General features: G+C 47.9%; 2 protein-coding genes across 2 annotated transcripts in view; one reads left to right on the top strand and one right to left on the bottom strand.

The window, feature by feature from the left end:
* Ankrd27 (ankyrin repeat domain 27) overlaps positions 1–12,164 on the top strand; it is a 46,294-nt gene extending 34,130 nt beyond the window's left edge. The window contains exons 22-29 of the mRNA XM_051207666.1: positions 1,443–1,565; positions 2,228–2,425; positions 3,247–3,366; positions 5,909–6,070; positions 7,361–7,472; positions 9,447–9,525; positions 9,713–9,785; positions 10,972–12,164. Of these exons, the coding sequence (XP_051063623.1) occupies positions 1,443–1,565; positions 2,228–2,425; positions 3,247–3,366; positions 5,909–6,070; positions 7,361–7,472; positions 9,447–9,525; positions 9,713–9,785; positions 10,972–11,205 (1,101 nt within the window). The 3' untranslated portion in view covers positions 11,206–12,164. The remainder of the gene's footprint in view (positions 1–1,442; positions 1,566–2,227; positions 2,426–3,246; positions 3,367–5,908; positions 6,071–7,360; positions 7,473–9,446; positions 9,526–9,712; positions 9,786–10,971) is intronic.
* Positions 12,165–14,655: 2,491 nt separating this feature from the next.
* Pdcd5 (programmed cell death 5) lies at positions 14,656–20,198 on the bottom strand. The gene is made up of 6 exons (XM_051207667.1): positions 20,053–20,198; positions 19,064–19,101; positions 16,914–16,975; positions 16,124–16,215; positions 15,113–15,184; positions 14,656–14,822 (listed from the first exon to the last, which is right to left on the bottom strand). Exons 1-6 carry the CDS (start codon positions 20,116–20,118, stop codon positions 14,775–14,777), a joined length of 378 nt encoding a protein of 125 aa, XP_051063624.1. The 5' UTR covers positions 20,119–20,198; the 3' UTR covers positions 14,656–14,774.
* Positions 20,199–23,290: the final 3,092 nt, after the last annotated feature.

Here is a 23,290-nt window from a genome sequence, read left to right as displayed (position 1 = left end):
CAGGCTTGGGGCTCTGGGGTGTCACAAAAAGATGACAGGGCTCACAACAGCAGCAGCCTGTAGCGACAGTCTTCCTGAGGTTCCCACGGGCAGTGACAACTGGCTTCCCCGAAAGCAGCAAAGAGCTCCGCATGAGTCATCTTCCAGGGACATGTTACAGCTTTCAGCCATGCTTGGGGCCTAAAGAGGCGGCTCAGGGAGCATCCCCTGTGCTCGCAGAGAACCCAGGCGTCGTTCTCAGCACCTACGTTAGTGGTTCACAACTGCCACCTCCTCTAGTCCCGGGGCAACCTAACACCTGGCCTCAGGCACCGTGTGGGCGGCAGGGACACACACACACACACACACACACACTGAAATAAGGAATAAATCTTTTAAAAAAGAGAGTGCTTTTTCACTGATGACTGAGTGGGGTCATGTCTGCCCCTTCTGTTGCCATTGTAACAAGACAACTTGAGAGGAAACCGATCTGTTTCAGTTTGCAGCTTCCGGGGACTGACTGGAGTTGTTGGGTCCTATGCATCTGGGCAGAATATCGCGGTGGTTGAGCCTCCCGTGTAGCAGAGGAATTTTTTTCTTTGTGACAGACAAAAAGCCCCAAGAAGGGCCTATGAGATAGCTTAGTGAGTACAGGGGCCTGCTGCACCAGCCAGGTGACCTGAGCTTGGCCTGGAACCCATGGAAGGGAAGAACAGACTTCATAGTTGTCTTCTGCTCTGACCTCCACACTTGGACTGTGGCGTGTATATGCCAGCCCGTCGCTGTCATGCATACACACACACACACACACACACACACACACACACACACACGCTAAACAGGCTATTTTAAAAGGCAGAGTGTGAGGGAACAAAGTGTTAGAGATCAAACAGCCCCTCCACAAGGGTCCACCCATACATGACCTGCTTCCTCTAGCCTGCGCTGGCGCCCATGCATGCCCAGTCTGGGGGTGTCTTTGCTCCTGCCCTGCATGCTGGAAGGTGGAAGCGGAAAGACCCTGGTGAGGGGTCGGGATTCTGGGGTGCTCTCTGGAGCACAGCACCAAGCACTCATCTTGAGGTTTCTATTGGGTGGCAAGGGAGGATCTAGAATTGACCTGCTTAGGTGGCATAGGAGTGTGCTCGGTCAGGGCTAGGGTCTGAAAGCCTACCCTCCAAGCAGCTTCAGTCTGCCCCTCTGGAAAATGGTAGGTTAATCCCTCTGTGCTACCCAGGGAAATTAGAACAGCCTGAACAAAGGGGGGTGCGGATTTATTGTTGGGGAACAAATTATTTTTGTCTATGACTGCAGTGGTTCAAGGAGCTGATTTGGGAACGTGTGGTGTGTGTGTGTGTGTGTGTGTGTGTGTGTGTGTGTGTGTGTGTGTGTGTGTGACACGCGCATCCACTGGTAAAGGCATCGGAATAATCGAGTTCCTGTTTCTCCTCTCTGCCTACCACCAGGTCCGTTACCTTTTGGAGTGGACAGAGGATGACCTAGACGATATGGATGAGGCCATCAGCACAGTGGATCTCGAGTTCTGTCACCCCTTATGCCAGTGCCCCAAGTGTGCCCCAGCCCAGAAGGTTTGGCTGTGCCTGTATCTGTGGACAGGGGTAGGGTGGGAGGCCCGTGTTATTCTTTCTGCCTGGGAAGTTCTTTAATTAATCCCTGAGTGACACAGGCTTCCCCAAGGGGCTGATTAGTCAACTGACAGGGAGAGAGTCATCCCTTATTTGGTCATTTTTAACCCAGCTGTTAATTTATTTTTGAAACAGGGTTTCTTTTTGTGTAGCCCTGACTGGAACTCACTCAGCAGACTGGGCTGGCCTTGAACTCACAGAGATCCAGGGGCCTCTGCCTTTTAAGTGCTGGGATTAGAGGTGTGCGCCACCACGGCCCTTGTCCCAGTCTTTTCTTTCTGAACAGGCTTGGTGTTCTCATTACGTTTCCCGGACTGCCCCTTCCTTCATGTGACGTTTTGTCTCTTTGGAGCTCTTGCCTGGCATGATAAAGCATCCTTGTCCAGGGCTTACTTTATTGAAAAACTGAAACCAGTCTCTTGGTGTCTCATCCCTTCCAAAGAAGTGGGAAGTCACTCCCGGGCCCTGTTGAGTCCAGATCCCTCTGTGACCTCAGAATTTGCCTAGGAGCTGTGAGGGAGCAGGGGGTGATTTCCTGCATTGCCACCTCTGGCCCAGCCTCTTAAGTATTAATGCCATTTATTTACACCCTCTGCCTTTACTAGAAACTGTCGAAGATTCCTGCCAGTGGGCTTGGTGTGAATGTGGCCAACCAGGACGGCTCCTCTCCCCTGCACATGGCTGCCTTGCATGGCCGGACGGACCTGGTCCCCCTCCTACTGAAGCACGGTGCCTACTCGGGGGCCAGAGACACAAGCCAGGCTGTGCCGCTCCACCTGGCCTGCCAGCAGGGACACTTCCAGGTATGAGCCCCATCTCCTGGGCAGCAGAGTCGGTCTTTGATTTCGGCAAGAACCTCGCTTGGTGACAGTGTCCTGGAGCGGGGCTCAGGGAAATCCAGGGGACCCCACACCTGGGGTGGTGCCGGTGCCCTCCCCACTGCCAATCAGAGCTGCCGCTGTGATTCTGGCTGCGGCAAAAGTGTGTGTCCTGTGCCACGGAGCTGACCACTATAGTCCCTCTAGATCTGTGGAGAATAGCTTAGTATTTTATAAAGTATAATCGAGACCCTGCATGGCAGTCCAAGGCAGAAGTGGGCAGTGATTAGCTTTCCTTTTGTTTTGAGACAGGGTCTTCGTATGTAGCTCAGCCTGGTCTCAAACTTTCAAATGCTCCTGCCTCAGCCTCCTGAGTGCCAGGATTACAGCTGTGTGCCTTCAAGCCTGGCTGTGAAGCTAGTAGCTTTCTAAAGTCTGTTTGCTTAGGGAAGTCGTCTGTGTGTTTGTGTTTTCCTTTGCCTTGGGATGCTCCACTGCGGGGTTTTAAAGGCAGGAGCATGTTTGCAGGCAGCATCTCTCTCTCAGATAACCCACCAGCAGGCTGCATCCCACCATGCCTTGGGTACAATTGCGGCAACTCTCCTCAGGTAGCTATAAAGATGGACACCTCAGTGCCTGGTGCATTGTATTGTGGGTACAGAGCTGTCCCCCGCACCGCACCCCTGGAAATGTGAGTCCCTCCTCCGTTCGTCATCTCCTTTCTCCAGAGGGTCCATTTCACCTGAGAAAAAAGATTTCTTTTCCTAAGTTTTGATTAAGACAGAAGTTTTTCTTCTCTGCTCTAGGTGGTGAAATGTCTCTTAGATTCCAATGCAAAACCTAATAAAAAGGACCTCAGCGGGAACACGCCCCTCATTTACGCTTGTTCTGGTGGCCATCATGAAGTTGCTGCACTATTGCTACAGGTAAGAGCCATACCAGGCTTCTCTCTCTCTCTGTCTCTCTCGTTTGTACTTTGAAAACTACACAGGGTTTCTCTGTGTAGCTCTGCTGGCATAGGACCCAGGTATCTGTCTGCCTCTGCCTCCCAAGTGCTGGGATTAAAGGCATGTACTACCACTGCCCAGCTAGGCTTTTTTTTTTTAAACGATTTTTGTACTTATAATTTTTGAAGATGTATTCATTTTTATTTTGTGTGTATGTATGTATACCATGTGTATGCAGTGCCCACAGAGACCAGAAGAGGGCGCAGGATCCCCTGGAACTAGAGTTAACAGGCCGTTGTGAGCTGTCTGACGTGGGTGCTTGGAACTGAACTCAGATCCTTTGCAAAAGCAGTACACACTCTTAACTACAGAGTCATCCCCCAGGCCCACACACAAGGCTTTTGAAAAGCTCTGCCTATGCCTACCTGTTGTCAATCACTTGTGTCTGGGATGATGAATAATGCACCTGCATTTCTGCTAGAGATTCTGTGACAGAAGGGCCCATGTCAGGGACACAGCTCTGCTTCAGCTGAAGGTCTGGGCGTGGCCTTAGCATCATGGGGAATGTCAGTACCTTTCTCTCCTCTTATGAAAAGTAGCCCCATGATGATGGTAGGTCAGAGACCAAGGAAGCATGGATCCCTGCCTTGTCCATACCTACACTGCTTCCTTCACACAACCCACACACTGGAAACAAGACGTGGGGAGAAGTGAGGCATGGTGGTACATGCCTGTAATCCTAGCACTCAGGAGGCTGAAGCAGAAGGGTTGAGAGTTCTAGACCAGCCTGGGCTGTTGCATCTCAACATGCAACACAGGAAAGAAAACCAAGTGTGCACGTCTTAAAGTATTATTACGTTTTGTTTTCTATTCTATGTCAAAAGTGTTGCTTAGAGTCTTGGCCTGGTGTGATGGCACATGTGTGTGACCCCTGTACTAGAGAGACTGAAGACAGCCAACTTATTGAGATGAACGAACTCAAAAAAAAGAACAAAACAGACAAAATGCCCAGCACCCCTGGAGTTTTGGTGGCCAGCACAAATAGCCCAGATACACCGGTTGGTGCCCGTGTTTAGCTCACTGTTGAATGATGACTGTTCTTTTGTGCACTGACAAGCACTATAGTGAACATCCTCATTTGTAAATCCCTGTTGCTTAGAGGCTTCGTTATTGTTATCGTTTGAACCCACAGCAATTTAAGAACGTGTTTCTCTGTTTAACATAGGAAGTTGTTGCTAAAAAGGACATAGTTGCTTAGAATCTTGATCTGGGGACTGCAGAGAAGGCTCAGCAGTTGAGAACCATGGCCTTGCAGAGGACCTGACCTTGGTTCCCAGCACGGTATCCAGGTGGCTCACAGCCACAGGAAATGAGAGCCCAGGGGATCAGCTGCTTGTGGCCTCAGTAGGCACCGATGCTCTCACACACAGACCCACACAAACGTACACATGGGCACAGAAGTAAAAACTGGAAGAAAAAAAAAAAGAAAAAATCCAATTTGTTCCTTAAAAATTTTGTAGTGAACCGCACACCTATAATCCTAGCACCCAGGAGACGTGAGTTTGAGGCCAGCCTCGGCTGCATAGTGACATCATCTCAAATTAAGACTTTTTTTTTTTTTTTTGAGACAGGTTCTCGGTGTGTAACTCTGGCTGCCCTTGAACTCACCATGTAGACATGTAGGCTTGCCCCTGCCTCCCGTGTGCTAGGATTAAAAGTATGTATCACTACCCTGTCTTTAGAAAATAATTTTATGGACTTGGGGGATGGCCCTGCCGGTAGAAATGCTTGTGCAAGCCCAACTACCTAAATTCTAAATTATACCCCTGGAATCCAGGTAAAAGTGGATGCATTAGAGCTAGAGAGATGGCTCAGCCATATTAAAAATCATTGGTTTTTCTTTAATTTTTTCTTTTTCTTTTATTTATTTATTTATTTGTTTGTTTGTTTGTTTATTTATTTATTTATTTATTTTGAGACAGGGTTTCTCTGGGTAGCCCTGGTTGTCCTGAAACTCACTCTGTAGAGCAGGCTGGCCTTGACCTCAGAGATTTGCCTGCCACTGCCTCCTGAGTGCTGGGATTAAAGGTGTGCACCACCATGTCCAGCTTACTGGCTATTCATTCAGAGGATCCAAGTTCAGTTCCTAGCACCCACATAGTGGCTTACAACCATCCATGTTCCAGGGTATTTGGTCCCTTTTCTGGCCTCCAAGGCCACCAGGCGTGCACACAATGCACATACATGCACACTGGATGCCCTGTGGTTAATGCCCATAGTCCCAGCACCCCTACCTCAAAATGGAAGGTGGGAACAGGAGAACTGGCAAGATGCTCCCTTGTGCAGTAGAGCAGCAGAAACGAGAGACCCTGCCTCAAAAATACGGCAGAGGGAGCAGTCAACTCCCAAAGGTTGTTTTCTGACCTCCATCTTCGTGCTATGGCACACATCTTTGAAAAGTAATTTATGGTGGACAGTCACATAGACTCAGCATCTCCTGTCTTGCCTGTCTCTCTCCTAGCATGGGGCCTCCATCAATGCTTCCAACAACAAAGGCAACACCGCCCTGCACGAGGCCGTGATGGGAAGGCATGCCTTGGTGGTGGAGCTGCTTCTGTTTCACGGAGCATCTGTTGACATCCTGAACAAGAGGCAGTACACAGCTGTGGACTGCGCAGAGCAGGTGATGTGGAGCGCTTGTACCCCGAGGCAGCCCCATGCTCCCCGAAGCACATTGTAGATCCCTTGAGTTCAAACCAGATGTGAGATGGCAACATCCAGGGTCCTTGGTGCTCTGTGCTAAAGGAGCACGCCAGACATCCACTGGCAGGGCTAGACACTAGCCGTTGTCACCATTGGACATGCCCTAAGTGCATGTGCTCATTCTTTCTAGGGTAGTTCCAGAAGCCCAAGTGAAGGTGGAGTATGTATCAGTGGCCACTATTGGACACCTTGCTCTAGTACACATAGGTGCCATTCTGGATTTGGCAGCCCTGTAGCATCATGGAATGTTTTAATTTGTGGATTTAAACCCCTCAGATTCTGAGAGAGTTTAGATCCCCACCTTACAACTCTCTCGTCAATCATGGAAAAGATAGTTGCTTTCCTCTCTTCCTGTCTTCAAGGGAAATCTTGGCTTTAAACTCCAAATGCATAGCTAATTGGTTGTTGATTGACCCAATAGAGAAGTTATTTAAAGTCATTATAAATCCAACCTAATTATAGGCCTATTTAATTTTAAGAGTAGAGACATGGCTCAATGGTAGAGCACCTGCCTAGAATCCCCCAATGAGGGGCTGGGGTGTGGCTCAGTGGTAGAGCCCCTGCCTAGAATCCCCCAATGAGGGGCTGGGGTGTGGCTCAGTAGTAGAGCCCCTGCCTAGAATCCCCCAATGAGGGGTTGGGGGGTGGGTAAGGTCTTGGTTAACAACCCTAGCACCTCAAAAGAAGAACTTGCCAATCTTGTCTCTTATTGTCTTAGTCTAGAGATGGAATATACTTTAAGAAGGTGTGTAGGATGGAAGGTGATGGTGAATTTTGGCTGTCCTTGAACACTTTCCATTTAGAACTTTCTCAGAGATGGATGGTGCCGAGTATGTTCTATTGTGGATTGGGCGGTGGCTCCTGATAACCATATTGTAACAGCCCTCTGTGCTCACCCCAACTGTGTGCAGTTCAGTGTGCAGGCTGGTGTCCTAGTGAAGGCCAGAGTGAGATCTCCGAAACAGCTTCACTGTTGCTACTCTTGAACTCCTGAGCTTAGCTGTTCCCCAGCCTCAGCCCCCAAGTGCTGGGACAGAAGGCACAGGGCAGGGCCTGAGTGCTTCCATTGCTGTTTTGTTGTTTCAGAGCTTCATTAGGGAGAGGGTTCAGTCACACCAGTATGTTATATTTAGATGGAATGCCCAGCGAGCGAAGGTCTGCTGAGAAGTCGTTAAAACTACTCAGTGACATTTCCCCTTTTACACTGCAGGATTCAAAGATAATGGAGTTGCTGCAGGTAGTACCGAGTTGTGTTGCATCCTTAAACAATGTTGCTGAGACAGACCACAAGGAAGGTGTGACGGTTAAGATCAGGAAAAAATGTAAGTGCTTCTAAATTCTCCACCTGGGGCCATTTGGGAATTCATGAGTAGTTGGTGAATTTCAGGGAGGAAGGGAGGGAGGGCCGGAGATTGTGTGAGAGAGGGAGAGAGTGCATGTGTTTCTGGAATTTTCTTGTCCTGCCAGGTCCCACGGTTTCAGTCCCAAATGAACACACAGAGATGCTATATTAATCATAAAACTGCTGGCCAATGGCTAGGGCTTCTTACTAGCTACCTCTGTCTTAATTATTTACCCATTTCTATAAATCTATATCTGTCTATATGGCCTTATCTTACCAGAGAATGCCTGGCTTGTCCTATCCTCTATGTCTCTTCATGGTGTCTGCCTCTGCCTACCTTTCCCAGAATTCTCTGTCTCCTAGTCCCACCTATCTTCCTGCCTCCTGGCCAAACAGTGTTCTATTCATCAACCAATAAAAGAAACGTATATACAGAAGGACATCCCCATCACACATGTGTGTGAGAAAGAGGGGGCCAGGAGTGGGGAAGAACCCTGGAGGTCATTCCTCAGGAGCCGCCCAGCTTGTATTTCAGACAGCTTCCCACTAGGCTGGAGCCTCTGGAGTAGGCTAGACTGGCTGGCCATCAAGGAAGGACTCTGCCTGTCTCTACTTCCAGTGCTAAGATTGCAAGCCTGCGCCACCACACCTGGCCTGCATGTGTGTCTGTGTGCCATGTGTGCTTGGCACCCCCTGGAGACTAGAAGAAGGCATCGGATGCCCTGGACTGGAATGAGCACTGGGATCCAAACCAGGATCCTCTGGAACAGCAGCCAGTGCTCTGACCACGGAGCCTTTGGTTCTGGCATCTTCATTCTTCCATGACAAGCACTTTAACCAAGCAACCTATGCTTCTCACGTGCCAAGCATGTGTTCCTCTGCTGAGCCATGCCCCCAGCCCTGTTTTCATTGCCAGTGAAAAGTGTGATTATCGTCATGACAGGGAAGGGTACAGAGACCATAGAAACCATGCTAGATCATGATTCATCAGGCGAGGAGCTGTTTTTGAACAAAATAGTGTTATGGTTGGGGTCACCACAACATAGGAACTGTGTTAAAGGGTGGCAGCATTAGGAAGGGTGAGGGCCACTGCTCCACAGATGTTCCTTCTCCACTGGGATGAAAATGTAACCCAGGACCTGGCAATGCTAGTCCATTGCCTACCACGCCTGCCCGCTTTTAAGATCTTTTTAGTTACGTATATATGTACACGTCTGTGTGTGCACATGAGTGCAGATGCCCAGGGAGTCCAGAAGAGGGTGACAGATCCCTTGGAGCCAGAGTTCCAGGTGGCCGTGTATCACCTGTGAACCAAAGTGTGTCCTTTCTAAGAGTAGTACTACAGACACCCTCTCAGCCATTGAGTTCTTGGATTTAATTTGCAGGGCACCAAGGGTGATGGTGGTTAGGACAGCACCTGCCCACCAGTGTTTGCGTACTTCCTTTTTAAGAAGGTTATTAAAAGGGGATTCTGTTTTATGAGCTTTTCAAAACCGAGTTTGAATGCAGTTGCAACCACGTAGATAAACCCACTCGAATTCCTAGGGTGGCCTCGGCCATGACCAGCCACAGCTGAGAAGCATCAGTATGAAGACTTTGCTTTGTTTTACCAGGGTTTGCCCAGCATGGGAAAGCTATGTACCAGAATTAAAGCAGATCCCACACTGTTCTGTAATTTTGCTAAGCTAAGAAATCACAGAACTTATATGTGCTACAGGTTTTTTTGTTTTGTTTTTCGAAACATGGTTTCTGTGTGGTTCTGGCTGCCCTGGAACTCACTCTGTAGACCAGGCTGGCCTTGAACTCACAGAGATAGACCTATCTGCTTCTGCCTCCCAAGTGCTAGGGTTAAAGGTGTGTGCCACCACAGTCCAGCATGTGCTGCAGTTTTAAAGTTCCCTTTTACTTATGAAATTCTTATGTGTTTTACTGTTCCCCCCCAACCCCCCCACAGGGAATCCCAGAATGTACGATCTGCCAGAAGAGCCTTTTAGGAGACAGTTTTGCCTTGTTAACCCTGGGCGGAGGTTCCAGTGAGTAATTAATTTAAGTTGACTTTGGTTTTGACCCAGGGTTAGCTTCCAGGGGATGCTGGGATACATGTAGCTTTAACTGTGCATGCAATGCTGCCATCTTGTGGCCAGCAGAAGGCTTTGTACCATTACCCAGATGTTTACCTTTTTTGTTTTTGGATTAATACTGATTTATTTTGCGTTTCAGGGAAAGAACTTCAAGGGAAACTATGGGAAGGGATAGAAGTGTGCCTGATCTTACTGGAGGTTCTCTGCATGAGGTGAATGATTACATTTAAAAAATAATGCAGAGCTGGGCAGTGGTGGGGCACGCTTTTAGTCCCAGCTCTCTGGAGGCAGAGGCAGGTGGATCTCTGTGAGTTCAAGGCCAGCTTGGCCTACAGAGTGAGTTCCAGGACAGCCAAAGCTGTTACATGGAGAAACCCTGTCTCAGAAAACACAAAAGTCTACAATAAACATTAGCAACAGTTAAAACTTCAGCTCTGCATTGGAACAGACAAGAGTGTGGATTTAAGGAGTGGTGGCACATACCTTTAATCCCAGCATTTAGGAGGCAGAGGTAGATGCATCTCTGTGAGTTCAAGGCCAGCCTGGTTTATATAGGGAGTTCCAGGCCAGTCAGAGCTACAGAGTGAATCCCTGTCTTGAAAAAAAATTAAAAAATTACAGTCCTGAGCTAAAAAAGTTGGGGAGAAGTGAAAAGCCATGGTGTACATGGGAAGCTGCAATTCGGCATAAATAGAGCAGAACAGTCCAGAATATACTGTCTTTTAATATTTGAAATAAGAACAATGTGTGCATAGGTTATAACAATGTTACAACCCCCCCCACACAGTTCCTTATGTACCCAGCTACCTACTGAATCAGTCAATTAGAAAAACCCCAATGTAGTCTATTCTGCCTTTCACAGCTGCTGTAGAGGAAGAACGGCATGCATACCACAGCTTTGCTGCATAAAACTTACCAACAATCCATATGCAAATTAGTGTAAGAAAGTTAGCACTGCCTTTTTCTTGAGTTTCATACTGTAATACAGACTGTCCTCAAACTCAGGGTACTCATCCTGCCTCAGTTTCCCAAGGGCTAGGGTTACCGGTGTGAACTACCATCCATGCCCAGCTTGCATGACAAAATTTGACTTCACGTTTACTTTTCCATAGCCTTGCTGATGTCCCTGCTCCTAGGCAGGACACACCCAGGAGCAGGGACATGACCCCTTGCTGTGTGGCGGTGGGATGCCCTTCCTGCGTGGTTTCCTTGCTAGAAAAGCAGGAGCAGCAACACCACATGTTGACTGGAGACACACAGCACGGCAAACACCGTCACCACAGGGACATCACATTGTCACTGCCTGTGGGCTCTCAGTGTGTTGTCTGGCAGGGCTCATGTTACTGTGGTGGTTTAAAACACAGTACAGCCATGATCTCAGTTTTATCTTTTCCTCAGCCGGAGAAGCAAAGAGTCTCAGGAATTCCAAATGACCCATCATCAGACCAGAGCAGATGTCAGGCTTCTGAGGAAGGAAACAAGGGGCTTCCAGAGAGGCCGGTGCCGAGGCAGGCTGCTCCTGGACACAGGCGGATGGTCCGCAGGCACACAGTCAACAACACAGCCATACCCCAGGTCCCAGAGGTGACTGGCCACCTGAACACCCAAGAGGCTAGTGTTTCTCAGTCTTAGCAGTAAGGGTTGGCATACCTGCTACCGAGACACAAGTTTGCACAAAGATGGTGAGCATGAATACAGCTTAGAACTAAGTATACTTTCAAATAACCGGCTTGAGAGACTGTCCCTTGGATTTACCACCCTCTCTCATCTTCAAAGCTAATTAATAGTAGGGAACGAATAAGCCCCTTCATCTTAGTATTTGGATTTCTTGGTTATGGGCAGAGGCTTCACCATCAGATTCTGACTTCCTTTGGCTGGAAGGTGCTGGCTGGCTGTGGTGTGGATAAGCAGCAAAGCCTATGCTAGAAGGATCTCCATGTCCAGAAGAAGTCAGAGAAGTAACGTGAGTCTAGTGGAACTGGATGCCAGTCAGGGAAGCATCCTGTTGGGACGAGGAAATGGAACCTGGAAACCCTTGAACTGGGAAGTGCCTGGATGCCATTTGGATGCCCGTCCCACTGCAAAGAACTACCATCCTGCCTTGTTCTGCACCACACGTATGGGGGAAGTTGGCTGTCACTTTCCCAACACAGACACTCTGGTCAGTGCACGTCCTTTCCGTTAAGAGCCTGACACAGCACACCTGATGGATGGTTACTAGAGAGCAGCTTTGGCACATCTTAAGGCTTTTGATTCCAATTCAAAACTTACAGCACAAGCCAGGTCAGAGTTTAAGTTTAGAATTTGTTGCCATCGATTCCTTTTTATACCTTTCTATAGATTCTATTATTTTTTTATGTTCCTGATCCTAATGTTGCAAACATGGGTTCATCCCGAGTCAATTTTCAAAGGACTTGTAAAGAGGGAGCGGTTTTGTGCACATTCTTGGAGATACTTGCCGATGTATAGAAGGGAGGGGCTGATTATTTTTCTACAAAGTAATTTATGATTTCTAATTTTCTAATGTGCCTTGGATATGTGCCAAATGATGGAAAAGAAAACAGTAAACTTTATGATTCTTGAACATATCACGCAAGCTTTTTTTATTTTGCTGTGCAGTTTCTCAGCCACCCTTTTGTAAACCTGTTGTGAAATTTTCTCCCTGGGAAGATAGGACTTGCCTATTCCTTCTTCCTGAGGTCCAATGACAAAGCAAGGTATGATTACACAGGGGTTCACTCTGGGGAACCTTTGGGTTTATTGGGTTTCCTTACAGAGCAATGGGTGGGAAGCCTTAATAGTCATCACACCGGAAGGTCTGTGTCCAGCATGATGACTCCTGCCTGTGTAGATAGAGCCCCCTTCCTTAGTCATTCTCTGCCCCTCTACACATACACACTAGCCCCTGAGGCCATGTGCAATCACAGGCTAGGAGGAAGTGTACATTCAACTCAGGAGCCCACGACTGTCTCCCCCATCCCTCAGCACACCCAGCTGCAATGATCTTTTGCAAATGGGCCAGCTGATGCAATGAAGATGGCGGAGTGCCTACACAACACTGTGCTGTGTAGAAAGCATCCTCATGGGATAGATGCAGTGTGTCCTATATTTAAGGGTCACCAGGGCACACACCTAGATCACTCAGAGAAGACCATCACATCTACCTGCTCAGAGTGGTGGTCCTACACAACACTGTACTGTATGGAAAGCATCCTTATGGGATGGTGCAGTGTATTTACAGTGACTGGGACACACAGCTAGATCACTGAGAAGACCACCACCCGTCACACCTACCTGCTCAGGGTCAATGTAGTGAAGATGGGTCAATGGCATACACAATTCTCAAAGTGCCCACAAAGACACTCCTGGTGGTACTTAAGTCGTCCAGGCTAGCCTTGAACTTTTGTTCCTACTGCCTCAGTTTCCCAAGGAATTGTGATTACAGGCCTGCACCAGCACAGGAAATAATGAAAGCAGTCTGCTGACAAAGAATGAGACCTTGTGCTCTGTCAGTTGTAGACTCTTTCCCATTCAGTGAGGATGGGTGTTGACCTGCTTTCCTGTCTATGTGCCTCACACCCACATAGGAAAGAAGGCATCAGATCCCCTGCGACTGGGGTTACAGGTGGCTGTGAGGCACCCTGTGGGTGCTGGGGCTCCCATGCAGGTCCTCTGAAGAAGCCCTTCCTATTTCATTTTTAACAACACTACTTTATTGCTGTGCGCTAGTCTGGCTCCGCGCCCTCGTGGTTTACTGGCAGACACGGGCATCTGAGTGGAGCGCTCCAGCTTGATAGTGCAGCCTCGTGCTGACCACTGCAGGGAGCGGAGCAGTGTACAGCAACTGTTGTTCCATGTTTTTGCAGCTGCTTTCCCCACTTGAAAGGAAAACTTGACATGGCTATTAAAAATTGGCAAAGCTCAAATCTGTGTGTTTGTAATTCCAAGTACTTGCAGCTCCATGCCGGCAGGCTGACCACACATAGCATGCTAGCTGTTTTCAGGACTAACTTTCCATTCCCAGGTGTCCTTTATGGCACCTCAGCCATTAGGACTGGTGATTTTAATGAAACATGTAACACCATTTGCACAGACATGTCGTGTATCTTTCTAGCATTTCATATGCGCCATAAAGCAAATTGTAAGCGTAAGTGGTAATTTGAGGCTGTGTCTCAGTTAGCATTGTTCCCTTAATACTCATGAAGTTCTATGTTCAAGTCCTAACACCACACATACCAGGTGTGGTGGTACATGTATGTAATCTGAGCACTAGAGATGTGGAGGCAGGAAGATCATGAGCCTGAGGTCATCCTTGGCTAAATGGAGAGTTGAGACCAGCTTTGGACATAACAGTAACAACAAATTCAACATATTCAACAAAACCCTCTCAACAAAATCCCCCACAAAACCCTTCAGCAGATCCCAACTCTGATGGTGCAATCCTGAACACAAACTGACAGTTTAGTTACTTGCATTTTTTTTAGTCAAGTAGTGTTTGTAAGGGAGGTCATGCGTAGGTTTCTGGGGCCAGAGGGTGTATGAGCCCCAGGAGTTGGAGGCACAGGCTGTTGTGAGCTGCCCGACATGGGTGTTGGGAAAAGAACTTGTGTCCTGTGTTCGTCGGCACTCAACCATCACTCCAGCCTACTCCCCTTGTAAACATGTCACCGTTCAACAGTTACCACAGGGTGTCCTAGGTATTTCGCAAAAGTAACATTCTAGTTGTTTTGATCAGAGTGGTATTTGTTGGATAATGGACACGCAACGCCTCTGAAAAGTAAATTAAATCTGAAATGCTACCTGCAGCGAAAGGACATGTCCTTGCTTTTGCAAGTTCTGCCTGAAGAATGCTGGATGTGCTGAGATCTTAAAGCTGATTCAGTTGCCCAGGGTTTTCGTTCCCTTGAAGTCTCTGGCTGCTGAGGCATGATGGCACAGCTTCTAATCCTCCACCACGTTAATGTCCAGCGGCAATGGGTAAACTTGCACTGCCACCATTTAAAAGTTTTTGGAAGGGAGGGAACGACTGCCCAAAACAGATCTTCTTGTGAGTTGCCTGTGATTCTGAAACACTCAAACTGCTTTAGTTTGAGCAACAAGTTTATTTTTTTCAAAAGGCATATATAGATAATAAACAAAGTAAACATTTAAAGGTTGTAACTGCCCTAGACACTGCTCTGTAAGTCTGTCTGAGCATTTCCTTAGTAATCTTCATCTTCATCAGAGTCCATTACTTTTCTTCTGTTGAACTAGGGGGAAATTAAAGGAATGTCAGACACTTTATAAAGCCTCAGATTCTCTGAGAAAAACATTTTTATTTACTCAAGTGAGGCTTTTTTGTGTGAGTCTTTGAAATGACTTACTAAGTGGAGAGGGGAAATTTGAGAGGTAAGAATCTTAACATTTACACTCTCCATAGAGTAGAGTCAGACTCTTCCCAGCACACTGCAGACTCTGTCTAAAGCTCCGAGGCACTGACTGCTTGGGCACACACTGAGCGCCTGACACAAGCTTGCACACATGCACGCAGGGCACTTACTTTAACTGTTGTCTTCTTTTCTGTCTGTTGGCTGACTTTCTCAAGTATTTCTATTAGGCCTTGTTCTGACACCTATAACCAGAAAGAAAAAGTGGTTCAGAGCAAACAGCTTCTCTAAGCAATCACGGTAAAGTCTCTCCAAGGTACAGGACTACATCAGGAGGGATTAGAGGGGCAGCTCCTCAGGAAAGCCAGCAGGCTTGAGGCCATCTTTGTCACTGCTAGCAAGGCAATGACAACGACTGTGTGAAAGGTCATCGGCATAGATAGACACCTCTGCCCACACCACCCCAGAGAAAGCACCCTTAGAAAAAACCAACATCAGAAAAGCTGGTTCTTTCCAGCTCCCAGTGCAGGCTGGCCTTCTGTGGCCACTGAAGCTTGAAGATTGGATTTCCCAAATATAATCCTCCGGGTAATACAGCCACACAGACACACAGGGACTTGAACCTCTCCTCACAAGCGCGAAACAACCTCACTTCTGCAAACAGTGGTGGTATTTTAATTCATGTTGACAAACCCTATTTCCACTGCAGGAACAGTATGAGCCTGATGACTCTAATAGTCACTGTGTCACACTAACACCATATCCCACACAATGCCAGAAAAGAATGCTGAGCATTTTCGGACAGGCAATCATCACTCAAGATTTACAGTGGAGGTGATTATTCTGTCCTTTAAAAACTTTCTGAGTCAGCAAGAATTCTATATTCAAATACGAAAATTACTTGGTGCAGCTGATTTTTTTTAAGTTTTAAAAATTCATGTGCACGAGTAGTTTGCTTCGATGTGTCTATATGCACCACATGCTTGTGTGGAAGTCAGAAAGGGCCCTGGGAAGCTGGAGCTGCAGTTATAAGCGGCTGTGAGCTGCCTGGTGTGGGCACTGAGAACCAAGCTCCAGTCTTCTGCAAAGACAGCAAGCACTGTTACTACTGTGCCATCTGCCAGCCCCAAAGCCAGGGTTTCAGACTGTAGGGTACCACGCTCCTTCGGGCAGTCTGGGCTTACCTTCCCGCTTAGTTGTCCGTACCGTGCCATCTGTATAAGGTAGTTCTCTACTGCTTTAGTTTTTTCAGGTTTTACAAGTGCTAAGTTACTTACTAAAAAAGAAAAGAAAAAATACACAAAAAAGCATGAAGACTAAATGCACTAATTATACTTTAAAACTATCTACTGACACTTCCAAAGTTCTTCACAAGTTCATGTCTGCCAACAGGCAAAGGGTAGTTAGGGCAGACAGCATGGTGATGCCTCTCAAGCTCAAGTGTGGTGGGAGAGCCAAGGTTAAACTCAAGTTCTCAGGTTCTAAACTCGTGCTTTTCTGCTTCTGACTATATATAGCTGCCTATGAAGTAATGGCATGATCCATCACAGTGGCCTCTTCAAAACGGGGGCTGGACTCAGTTTCCAATAGAAAAGATGCTAGTTTACTCCAACTGGCTCATTCTTTCCTTTCTACATGGTCTTCTTTCTAGATCTTACTATGAGAACTCCAGCCATAACACTAAAACCCAGAATGCAATCAATCCCTAACTGCCCACTCTGTGACTAACTATTCAAGAGTAAATGCTTATGAACTCTACTGAAAATGTCCTCAAGGGGCATCATCCTAAGGAAGGGACCGTGCTTCAAGAAAATAACTCTTCTCCAGGGTTATAAACTTCCTACCTCTTACAATGTATTTCAAGTATTTTAAACATTTGCTCTGACGAGACCAATAACCATCTACATATATGTATCTACCCATCCAATTACCTCAAGCCAACTTTATGGAATAAAGGAAATTGAAGATGCTTACACCTGGCCCGGGCTGACTGATCCAGAACTTGGGCTAAGATACTGTTTCTCATTTCTGCTTCCCTACAACAAAACATAGGTCACACAAGATTAGAACTAAGCTGTTAGCATGCTGAGTACAAAGTCACTTACTCAATGCCTCTTTAAAAGAAACTTCAAATTTACTTATTCATTCATTCATTCATTGGGGGGGGACACAACTCGGCGCACAATTGGGGGTTGGAGAACAATTGTGCGGAGTCAGTTCTCTCCTCTCACCATGTGGGTCCTGAGGACTGAACTCACGTCATCGGGCTTGCTGGCAAGCGCCCCTACCTGTTGAGTCACCCATCGGGCCACTATGTTCACAGGCTGTACAGACTGTCTTCAAAGAGCCAGCCTGTGACTGTAAATCTACCAGAATAGCAGGACACTATTTCATGAAGTAGTATTTCAATTCAACCACCAAGCATCCAGTATGACACATAGCACAAATCTGTAGTGGGGTCTCAGAGATGAAGAGAGACCAAGGGTACTTTCTTTAGGGAGGATACAGAAACCTATGGAGAGTCTGTGGCCCAGGAAGAACCAGACCCTGTGAAAGTCTAACTCTGCAGTCATTCTTGCTTCTTCCTGAATACTCAAGTAGCAACTGTGGCACACGGCTTTAAACTTACAGGACTCAGGCTGGCCCGGAATTCACTGTGTAGCCAAGGCTGATCTCAAACTCTTCTACTTTCTTCCTCAGCCTCCCAGGTGACTGTGCCACCTCACTCTGCTTTAAGTCTTTAAGTAGAAGGCAGTTGGTTGTGTTTTGCTCTTTGCTCTTTTGGCTCCTCAGGGCCCGCCACCCAGCTCCCAAATAAATCACAGTCTTATTCTTACTTATGAACGCCCAGCCTTAGCTTGATTTGTTTCTAGCCAGCTTTTCTAAACTTAAATTATCCCGTTTATCTTTTGCCTCTGCTTTTATCTTTCTCTATTCTGTATACCTTTCTTTACTGCATGGCTGGCCCCTGATGTCCTCCTCCTTTCACGTTGCTTAATCCTCGCATTTACTCTCTCTGACTGCCAGCCTCGCCTATCCTTTTCTCCTGCCTTGCTACTGGCCATTCAGCTATTTATTAAGACCAATCAGGTGTTTTAAGTAAAGTAACAGTTTCACAGAGTTAAACAAATGCAACACAAAAGAATGCAACACATCTTTGCATCGTTAAAGCAAATGTTCTACAGCATAAACAAATGTAACACATCTTAAAATAAATAATATTCTACAACATAGGAGACTTAAAATATTTATCCAAGACAACCATCCAATGAATCTATTACACAAAGCAGACAGTAGCAGACTTGGTCTTGGCAAAATTAAAGGACAGCTGGGGCTAGTTGTACCTATTATCAAGGACCATTTCCTCAGAGTTCCTTAATCTAACTCAGACGCTATGAGTTATAAGATGCATCAGACTGTTTTAGTCACACTGGTACTCAGGGCTCTACAGATGCTGGAAATGCTCTACCACTGTATTATTCCCAGTCGCTCTCTCCCCCCCCGCCCCCCCCCAGTATGATACAGGATCTTGCTAAGTTGCCCAGGCAGGCCTTGAACACAAGATCCTGTCTCGGCCTCCCAAGCACTCCAGACTAGATATATGAGGGTCTCTGAGTGGAAAGGGGAAATAGAGGTTTAGCCTTGCCGGCTGCTAACTGGATTTGTGCCACCAGGGAAGAGGGGGAGGGGAACCGGGGCTACTTGACTGGAAGCTCCTATTTGAAAAATACCCTAGAAAAGGCAGAGGAGAAACTAGAGTGTATTCACACATCAAATATATGTTTGTGTGAAAGTGCTCTGCCATGTGCAGGGCTAAAACGGCAGTGTAAGTTAATGCTTACTGAACATTTACTGTGAGGCCCTGGGTCTAGAAATCCCTACAAAGTAATTCTATTATTATGCACAGCAGAAAGGCATCGGGCAGAATTTTAAAACAAGGCATTAAGGGAACACCGTGAGTGTTTACTGAATCAAACTAAAAAGGGAATTACTCTGATTCAGACGTATTAGAAAATCACTACGTTAGGAAATTTGTTAACAGTCACATACCAATCACAATTACTGAATAAAAGAGGCAAATCTGTGAAGCCACCCTTCCGGAAAGTTCCAATTCTAGCCCATACCTTTGCTTTGCTTCCTGTTGGGCTGCATCACCAGGATCCTGAAATAAAAGATAATTTTACCTTTTAATCGAGTGGAACCTCAAAAGAAGAGAGGAAAATAGAAGGTATTGCAGTGTCGGGGGGAAAGATGAGGTGACGTCTATAACTCTAGTTGGTACTTAGGAGGGAGGCAAGAGGAACTCAAGTTACACGCCAGTCTGGGCTACTGACAGAGAGGACCTATCTCAAAGTAAAATAACAAATAAATAAAACAAAAGTAAAGGGCTTATTCGATTTTTTTTTTCTCCCTCCAATAACAGGCTCCTGAAGTGGACCCCAGGCCTCCCAACAATCAAGGAGCCGGTTTCCATTTGCAATGTTTTGTTTTATTAAATACGAAAGGGCTGAGCATGGAACCCGGGGAGGGGAGGGAAGGTGTCAAGCATACTAGGCAAGTACTGTGGCCCAGGCTAACCTCCACCCCCGACCCCGCGTTCACACAGTGAGGACGAGCTTCTAAAGTCACAATCTAATAGAATCTTTGAGAACACGCACATTCCCTGGATCGTGAGCCCTAGTTTCGCCCATGGTTGGTTAGACTGTCTGGAGAAGCATCCCTGGCGTGGCCCGAGGGATGCTGGTTCAAAGGGTGCTGCCACCGCGGCCACCACCCACCATCACTAGCGTTTGCCCTGGGGCTCGGTTACGGGCGGGGCTCCCTCCTAGGCGGCAGCGCGGGGGCTTAGCCCCATCCCCAGGGTCCAGTGTCCGCCTCCCGCCCGGGGCACGCCGTCGGGCCGGTGTCCTCCGCACTCGGGGGACCCTGTCTCCACGGCGCTGACTTCCGCTCAGCGAGGCCACAAGAATCCCGGCGGGGCTGGCACCAGGCTCGACGGCGGCCGCGGCGTGGGGGCGACCCGAGGGCGCTCACCCCCCGACCCGCGCGAGGCTGCGGCGGCCCCGGGCGGACGGCGGGGCGGGAGGCCCCGGCCGAGGGCGGCGCCGCTCACCCCATGCTTGGCCTGCAGCTCCGCCAGCCTCTGCTTCCTCAGCGCCTCGAGCTCTTCGTCCGCCATGGCGCGGCCGTCCCGAGTCGCGCACACGCAGCCGCAGCCGCCGTCGGGGGTCGCGCAGCCGCACCGCCACTCCGGGCCGCTCCGAGGGACTCCCCGCCCGAAGACTCCAGCCGGACGCCCGCTACTGCGCAGGCGCGTGCGGCACTCAGGCACCACCAATCGAGTCCCGAGCCGCCCTTGCCAGGGCGCCTTGTAGAGCACCGATCCTTCGATGGTAAAAGGCGCAGAGCCTTTAAGAGGTCGTTTCTTAACAACAACAACAACAAAAATCTAGTTATGAGATATCGATTAGCACGGATAATAATTAGTGAAATTTACTGGTAGCTTCCATGGTGAGCCGCGGGGGCTTGGAAAGGCGAAGTGAGAGTTGGAATGTTCTGGAACTAGATTGTGGCGATGGTTGCACATTGTTTATATACACTAAAACCCATTTGATTGTAGACTTCTAGCGAACTGCGATGAGTAACTGTGAGGAGGAAGTGGAAGAGACTACCTGGCCATTATAAAGCCTAGTGGAAGCAGAGCCAGGTAGAGACTGGGATGGGGCTGCAAATGATCCTGGAGAAGATAGGTGTTGCAAAGTCAAAACTCCTTAATCAATACTCTGTCGGCTCTATCTCCACCCCAGGACCTTCGATGAGAAGATGCTGTGGGTGTGTGAACTGGCAGTACACACACACACACACACAAACACACACACACACACCCTGCTTTTGAAGTGTGGGGTCTTGGTATGGGCTGGAGTGGCAGAAAATAAAACGCTCAGTTCTCCTATCCTGTGACTTGCTTGACATGTACGTATTTTAATTATGCCAAAACATACCTAACCCTTTTCATAATTTAAATAACTTTTTAGAAATTGTGTGTGTGTGTGTGTGTGTGAGCACGCGCGCGCGCGCCTTCGAGTTCCAGGCAATAACGAGCCACCTGACAGGGTGTTAGGAATCGAACTCTGGAAGAGTAACACACACTTCTAACCACTGAGCCATCTCTCCAGCCACACTGTTGAACAATGATTACTCTATAGATAGCTTTTCCATCATCACGAACTGGCACTCCACTCACTAAGTAGTAATTATTTCCCCTATTCCCAACACAAAACAAACCATACTCCCTCCGTCTCTATAAATGTGCTTACTCATGCAATATTTCTTGATTTGCGACTGGCATATTTGAGCAATCATATAACCTTCAAGATTTTGAATCCTCGTTGTACCATGTGACAGTAATTCATCCCTGACTGGATTTGATGGTGTGTGGCTATAGACTCTGCCAACCCAGAGGTGTCTGAGGCAGGAGGATCTGGAACTGGAGGCCAGCTTACCATTACATAGCGAGAACTCCCTCCAAACAAACAAGTTCTCCCCTCCTCCATGTCATTGCTTTCGTGGCTGAACGTACTCACTGTATAAAGCGCTGGAGGTATCCATCAGTTTTGCCTTGTTTTTCAGTTTTTGTCTATTGTAGGTAAAGCCCTTATCAATGCTGGTGTACAAGTGCCTGCCTGCAATCCTGCCCTCAGTTATTTTAAATATATATCCGTAGGTGGTGGAATTGCTGAACCCGTGCCATCTTAGTTACTGTGGTGATGTGAATGAAAAGGGCCCCCACAGGCTCTCGGGGCGTGGCACCGTTAGGAGATGTGGCCTTGTTGGAGTAGGGGTGGCCTTGTTAGAGGAAGCCTGTCACTGGGGCTTCGAGGTTTCACACGCTCAAGCCAAGCCTGGTGTCACTTTCCATGCGCCTGCTGATCCAGATGTGGGATTCTCAGCTGCCTTTTCAGCCCCTTGCCGGGCTGTGCTACACCACACTTCCTGCCATGATGACAATGAACCTCTGAACTGTCAGCCAGCTCCAGTTGAATGTCTTCCTTTATAAGCGTTGCTGTGGTCATGGCGTCTCTTCACTGCAGTAGAAACCCTAACCAAGACAGTTACTTTTCTACTGCTATGACATAATACTATAACCAAGCTAATTTACAAAAGAAAGCTTTGCATTGGGAGATCATAGCTCTAGGGAGCTGGAGGCCATGGCCATCAGGATGGGGAGCATGACAATAGGCAGGCAGGCTTGGCACCTGCCACACCAGTTTAATTCTCGCATCTGAGATACACATAAGGCAAAAGCGTTGACTTGGAGTGGCTTGGGACTTTGAAACTTTGAAGCTGAGCCTCAGTAACACACCTCCTCCAACAAGACCACACCTCTTAATCCTTCTCACACACATACCTGTCTCAACCTCTCCTTAGTGTAGCCTTGACTGTCCTAGAACTTCATCTGTAGACCAGGCTGGCCTTGAACTCAGAGATCCACCTGCCTCTGCCTCCTGAGTGCCAGGATTAAAGGTGAGCGTCACCACTGCCTGGCTCTCCCGATTGTTCTACTAGCATCTGAAATTCAGCATACTCCCAACTAACCCTGACTTCTTCACTAGCCAGCCCTTCCATTGCTCATTACCTTGGTAAATGACACCCCTTATTAACTAGGTCAGAACACAGGCATCTGGAGCTGAGAAAATGGCTCAGTCTGTAAAGTGCCTGTCACATAAGTGTAGGGACCTGAGTTCACATGCTCTCCACCCACATACAAAGTGGAATTCAGCCTAGGACCCCAGCCCTGGAGGGCAGAGACAGATCTCTGGGACTTGCTGGACAACCAGTCTGACCTCAGTTCAGCACTCCAGGTTCAATGGAAGACTCTTGTCTCCACCAATAAAGTGAAGAATGATAGAGAAAGACAGTGATGCCCGCCTCCGGCCTCCACATGCATGCACACGTACACTTTCGTATGACAGATTTTTCCCTAAGAAGACACAGTACAAATCTATTTAGCCCAGACCAAAGTGATGATTACACCAAAGTTCAACTTTGAGAATCTCAGCGTTTTTTACTGGGGATGTGGACAGGAGTGTGAGCCAGCATCCAGCATGGGTGGTGAAGAGCCATGAAAGCCGCCAAGCGGGAGCTCTCTGCACAACTTGCAGGCAGAGTCTAGGCCCGAGAAACCTCTCACAGCCAAATCAGCCCATCTGGTGAGATTCCCCCCCACCAGGTGTTTATTGGGGAGGGGTCCTCCAGAATCTCCCAAATTTTCATGTGGCGCGGGACGTTTTGTTTACCTCTGTGGTGGCTGGAATGAGAAATGTACCCCACTGGCTCGTGTTTGAACACTT

Source organism: Phodopus roborovskii, unplaced genomic scaffold, assembly GCF_943737965.1.
Source record: "Phodopus roborovskii unplaced genomic scaffold, PHOROB, whole genome shotgun sequence".
NCBI classification, from domain to species: Eukaryota; Metazoa; Chordata; class Mammalia; order Rodentia; family Cricetidae; genus Phodopus; species Phodopus roborovskii.
Note: the sequence above shows the minus strand (reverse complement) of the source record. Positions and strands in the feature narration are given on the sequence as shown.

Bases quoted from the DNA above. Each gene is read 5' to 3' on its own strand.
- Pdcd5 (XM_051207667.1), bottom strand. From the start codon at position 20,118: ATGGCGGACGAAGAGCTCGAGGCGCTGAGGAAGCAGAGGCTGGCGGAG. The intron at 16,976-19,063 runs GTATGGGCTAGA...GTTTTGTTGTAG, and splicing joins CAACAGGAAGCAAAGCAAAG to GGAAGCAGAAATGAGAAACA. The intron at 16,216-16,913 runs GTAAGCATCTTC...TTTCTTTTTTAG, and splicing joins TCAGTCAGCCCGGGCCAGGT to TAAGTAACTTAGCACTTGTA.